Source organism: Prunus persica, chromosome G1, assembly GCF_000346465.2.
Source record: "Prunus persica cultivar Lovell chromosome G1, Prunus_persica_NCBIv2, whole genome shotgun sequence".
Lineage (NCBI taxonomy): Eukaryota > Viridiplantae > Streptophyta > Magnoliopsida > Rosales > Rosaceae > Prunus > Prunus persica.
In genome coordinates this window covers 24644099-24649944 of record NC_034009.1, presented here as the reverse complement: position 1 = coordinate 24649944, position 5846 = coordinate 24644099, and the positions used below count along the sequence as shown (strand labels likewise).

The 5846-nt window shown below is 37.4% G+C and overlaps 1 protein-coding gene across 1 annotated transcript; it reads left to right on the top strand.

The window, feature by feature from the left end:
- LOC18791444 (geraniol 8-hydroxylase) lies at positions 2585-5372 on the top strand. Its single transcript, XM_007224835.2, has 3 exons — positions 2585-2644; positions 3479-4349; positions 4650-5372. The coding sequence occupies exons 1-3, from the start codon at positions 2625-2627 to the stop codon at positions 5253-5255; spliced, it is 1497 nt and encodes a 498-aa protein (XP_007224897.2). The 5' UTR covers positions 2585-2624; the 3' UTR covers positions 5256-5372.

The window sequence follows — 5846 nt, the reverse complement described above, 5'->3', positions numbered from 1 at the left end:
AGATTCCTACTGGTTGTAGGACCACATACAAAAGCCAAAGTTTACTTTCGCATACCACCTACCATTCACACAATTCCATCTACCAATTAAATGGACACAGTGATATCGACACCTAACTCGAAACTCACAATCCATTATAAAAACCAAACTTTCACTCGAAACTCAAACTCTCTATTTGAAAGTTTAGCTCAGAAACATCATCTACCAAGAACCTTAGAACAGTAAGCCATACGTACCGTAGAAAGGTCCTCTATATCCTTTGGGACGAAGTTCCCAACTCAAACTCTTCAGATATTTCGGAAGCCTCTGTTTCAGTTTGATTTTTGCAGTCAATTTCAAATCTTTGCTCTCCAAAACACGAACAAACCATTTCCTCTATGTCTCTCTCGAAAACTCATAAACTGAGTTTCTTTGATTTTTCCAAGCTTGGGTATCCGAAGCATGCCTTGGAACGTGTGCATTGGACAGAAGTCAAACCTTTGTTTATTTTGTTTTTTTTTCTTTCAAAATTGCCCTTAGTCTCGTTTCTTTCTAACTGTTGTTTGGTTATGAGGTGGGTCCCACGACTACCACGTCAGCATTTAACGTCTGACTTTGACGATCAATGTAACGGTAAGTGTAAATTGGTAATAGTTCAAAATGTCGGGTATGAAATTGATTTAAATGAAACCTTGGGGCCCATTTCGATACTGACACTAAACCTCCAGGGACTAAAGTGTAGTTAATCCTTATGTTTATGATAATGGCTTGCTGTAATTGTAGATTGTTCTCTGTAGACTTGTATATATATACTGTATAATGATCATATTAATGACAAAAGGAAAATCAGTTTATAAAGTTTTCATATTTTATAAATTAAGATTATGTTGTGTATGCATATACCTTGTAACTCAAGTGGTTTTGAACTAGGGATGGTAATTGGTCGGATCGGGGGTGGGTATGCTATTTCCATCCCCATCCCGTTAAGCTTTTCCCCTCATTCTCGCCTTCATAATTGCAATATTCATATCAGGGATTCCCTATTCCCACCTTCAGTGGGGAATGGGTTCCCCGACCTGCCCCATTACTAGGGAAGAAAAAATCAATATAAAACTACTTTGTTTGAAACAAAACAAAAAAGGACTAGGGCAAGATAATGAGTATATATAATATATTATCTACGTACAAGACAATATAAGAATGTTTACATATTGATTGGAAGTTAACTAAATATATAATTAGTGTGGCTTAAGATTTGTATAAATTTTATAAATATATAATATAATAATAGAAAATATAAAACTTAATTGGCACAATCACTTTAATAACATATTTATATACACTATAATATATATATATATATATATATGTATATTCTAAACGGGGAGGGTTCGGGTCAGGGATTAAAATACTATCCCTGCCCCTCCCCTAACATCATACCCAAAAAATTTATCGTACCCATCCCCATACCCGTTTTTTATCCTTCTTACCTGACCATTAGGGTCAAATCCGCGCGAAGACCCTTACCCGGGGAAAATTGCCATCCATATTTTGAACAGTTATCTTCCTTGCACTCGAGATTCTGTGTTTGAATCTCACCCACCCAATATCGATCGCTTTTATTTAAAAAAAATAGAGACTATGTCGTGTATATATCTCAATCATTAATCAAGTTTGAAACTCAATAACAATTAGTTGTTGTAATAACGTCCAGCAGAATTAACTATGAAGATAGTTTTTTTTTTCTTTTTTCTGAGGAAGGTTTATTGGGGTGCATAGAGTAATTGGACTGTATTGGCTTTATGATTGAGGCCAATCTTCATCTTTCTTCTTTTTTTTTTCCTCAAAATTTTGGTGTTAGTTGCTTCGCTAGGCTTGGGTTTCATACGTCCTGCCTCTTAAAATTTGTTCACAATACATCACAGGAAGATGAATTTAGAAACTGTAGATATGATGGTAGATTGAACTTGCGAAGGCTATATCTAAAGGAAAAGCAAACAGAGCCATGCCACTAGTTTACAGATTTTTGTTTTGTAAATTTTTTATTAAGTTATTCGGTGTTGATTTTTCAATTTAAAAAATGTATTTGGAAATCTTGTCAGCTCAATCACTTTTCTTCCTTTGTTTCTACTCTTCTAGATTTGGGAGGTGTTGGAAGGCGATGGGAAAGTCGTGGAAAAATTAGGTTGGTTTTATTTTTATATTTTTTATTTATAGTGAATTGATGGAAATGACTTTTAATAATATCACTTTTGAAGCATGTGATTTGATTTAACGGAAATTTTTAAAGGAGTTAGACGTAGATTGTAAATATTTCAACACTATAAATAGTTCAAGTGATTACTAGAAAAAATTAAAAATTTATAAGTTAATCCCACACATACCTAAAAGTTCATATGATATTTATTGAAATTCACCTTAAAGTAAATAAAGATAGCTTGTAAAAGCATCCACTCGTAACAGTTAAGTCCAGACCCAAATTGTTGTCAAATTTCTTTACCTACCCAAGTTGTTCTCAAATGTCTTTATTACCTAAGTTTGTCTCTTAGCTTAGAGGATAAGTATAAACGAACTTAAAAGATATTTTCATGCTTTCTTGATAAGTCTCAACAATCGTGCCAAAAATTAATTAAGTTAGGCGAGAGATGGATTTCTTGAGTTGCATTCTAAGAGCAACTCCACCCATTTGCCCTTAGCCATGGCAAGGGTGGAGCTAGGGCAAGCACTATTCACGTGAATAGTGGTTGCCCTTGCAAATAGTAAATCGTTTCTCCACCCGTTGCCCTTAGCCATGGCAATTACTATTCACTTTTTTGTTTTTTCCTCCTATTTTTTAATGAAAATAATTAATTTGGGTAATATTTTCAGATAAGATTTTCGGATTCCTACGTGTCAAGACTATTCATAATCAGATAAAATTTTCGGATAAGATATTTGGATTCAAATTTCGGATTAATTTCAAAGTTCAAATTTCAGATAAATTTTTGGGTTCAAATTTCGAATGAATTTCAAAATTCAAAATTCAGATAAATTTGGGTTCAAATTTCGGATGAATTTCAAAATGCTAGATGAAAAAGAGGAAAATGTTGTGTAAAAAGAGTGAATATTAGTAGAAGTATAATGAAATGTAAGAGTATTGGTGTTGAAAGTGAAGGGTATTGATATGTATTTATAGAAAAAAATATCAGAATTTTTTAGAATTTTTTAGAATTTTTTTTCATATTTTTTTCACCCAAAAAAGCCTCAGCCGTTGGATTAGAAAGGAGAAGCAGATCGGAAGGCACTGAGCGCGACACGTGGCAGCGTACCAGCTAGCTGACGTCAGCGTGACGCCAGCGCTGACGTCAGCACCCTCGTTTTGGACCTGGGGCTGGTTTGGCCTTCGGGCTGGCCCGAGTTGGTGGGTCCCACACCAAACCCGGGCCTGGGCTGCACGCTGGAGCGGAATTTTTTTTTTTTTCTGCCCTTGCCTCGGGCTGGGCTCCTTCGCTGGAGCCACTCTAATGTGTCTTATGGTTGCCTGGGTCTCAGTCCATGCCCTCTATTATTCATTTGCAAGAAGAAGTCCCAAAAAGCTTCCACCTGGACCAAAGCCACTTCCTTTCATTGGAAATCTTCTAGAGCTTGGAAACAAACCCCACCGCTCCCTAACCAAGCTTTCACAACGCTATGGCCCCATTATGACTTTACATCTTGGCCAAATCACAACTGTTGTGGTTTCTTCATCCACCATAGCTAAACAAGTTCTCCAAACCCATGACCAATTGTTTTGCAACCGAACAGTATTAGATTCAGTCCAAGCCTGTAAACATGGCGAGAACGGCATGCCCTGGATACCTGTTTCAGCTAAGTGGAGAAACCTTCGCAAAATATGCAACTCCCAATTGTTCGCCACCAAAGTTCTCGACGCCAGCCAAGCCAACCGTCGCCTAAAAGTGCAAGAGCTCATAGCTGATGTCCATGAAAGCGTTGTAAAAGGTGATGGAGTGGAGATTGGAAGCGCTGCTTTCAAAACTACGCTCAATTTGATGTCGCGGACTGTCTTCTCTGTGGATTTAGCGAGCCAGAATAGTGAGAGGGCTAGAGAGTTCAAGGAGCTGGTGCGGAGTATTATGGAAGAGATTTCGAAACCAAACTTGGCTGACTATTTTCCAGTGCTTAAAAAGATTGACCCCGTGGGGATACGGCGCCGTTTGACTCGTCACATCCTGAAGATGTTTGACCTCTTCGATCGCTTGATCATCCAAAGAATGGAATCAAGAAAAGCACCTGACTATATCATAACCAGTGATATGTTAGATACCCTTATAAACAGTAGTGAAGAGAAAAATGAGGATATGGACATGGTTGAAACTCAACATTTGTTCCTGGTTAGTGGCTATCTATATATACTCTAGCTCTCCTTTAATCTTGATAACTTTGTTTCAATTGATATATAGGTATAAATTGCTTAGATTTCAAAATTAATTATGACTACTATACATTTTCGCTTTTGTTTTTCGTTTTCTTAATTATTACTGCGGCTATATGTATCATCTAAACTGATTATTTCATTTGATACTGTCTCAATCGGGGGTCAAGTTTACCACGAAAATGGTAGATCAGATGTTGAATTGATATGGTATAAGTATTTATTCGTACTAGTTAATCAATTTGGCCAATTATTATAGGATCTATTTGTTGCTGCCACAGACACAACTTCAGCCATATTAGAATGGGCAATGGCTGAGCTACTACACAACCCCGAAAAACTGTCAAAAGCTCAAGAGGAGCTGAAGCACATCATTGGCAAAGGAAAACCAGTGGAGGAATCAGACATCACTCGGCTCCCTTACTTACAAGCCATAATCAAAGAGACCTTGCGCTTGCACACGGCAGCTCCATTGCTAATTCCTCGCAAAGCCGGAGCAGATGTAGAAATCTGCGGGTACATTGTACCAAAAGGTGCACAAGTTTTGGTCAACGCATGGGCCATAGGCAGAGACCCCAGCATCTGGGACAACCCGAACTCGTTTATGCCGGAGAGGTTCTTGGGATTGGACATGGATGTTACAGGGAGGAACTTTGAGCTTATCCCGTTTGGTGGTGGACGGAGAATTTGTCCTGGGTTGCCGTTGGCAATGAGAATGCTGAACTTGATGTTGGGGTCACTTCTTAACTCCTTTGATAACTGGAAGCTTGAAGATGGGGTTGCACCAGAGACCATGAACATGGAAGACAAGTTTGGCCTCACTTTACAGAAGGCTCAGCCTCTAATAGCTGTGCCCATGACATAGGAGATCCTAGCTAGCTATTGGTTTTTACGTACATTAATAAAAACCATGCACTGTATCCTCCTACTTATCAAGTTTGAAACTCAATAATGATCAATTGTTGTGAAACTGTTACTGTCACCCATTGGTTTAACTATGATTAATTACTGTTACCCATTGGTTTAATAAACGCAGTTTTTTTTCTCCAATTATCTATCTACTGTCTCCTACAGTATTAATAATTTATTAATCCCACTAAAACTAAACTTTTGAATTAACAAAATGTTGTAAAGAATAAAGTAGTGGAGCCCACTTACTATTTGTTTGAAGACTTTGGTGCATGAGTTTATTGCACACTCATGGGAAGCTATCAACTTTTCCTATAAGAAGGCTTCATCCTTCCATTGCGTGATACACACCAACCCTCTGAAAAGAAATGAAAGCCTAGACAGAAAGGAAAGAAAGGAAGGGAAGAAAGAGGATGAGTGAGTGGAGAGAAAAAGAGAGCAGAGAAAAATTCTCAAAGGGAGAAAAATCAGTGAGTCATATATATTGTAAATACTAAAGTTATAGCTTTATTATTTTACATAGTGGAAAAGTTACTATTGCTGCTTT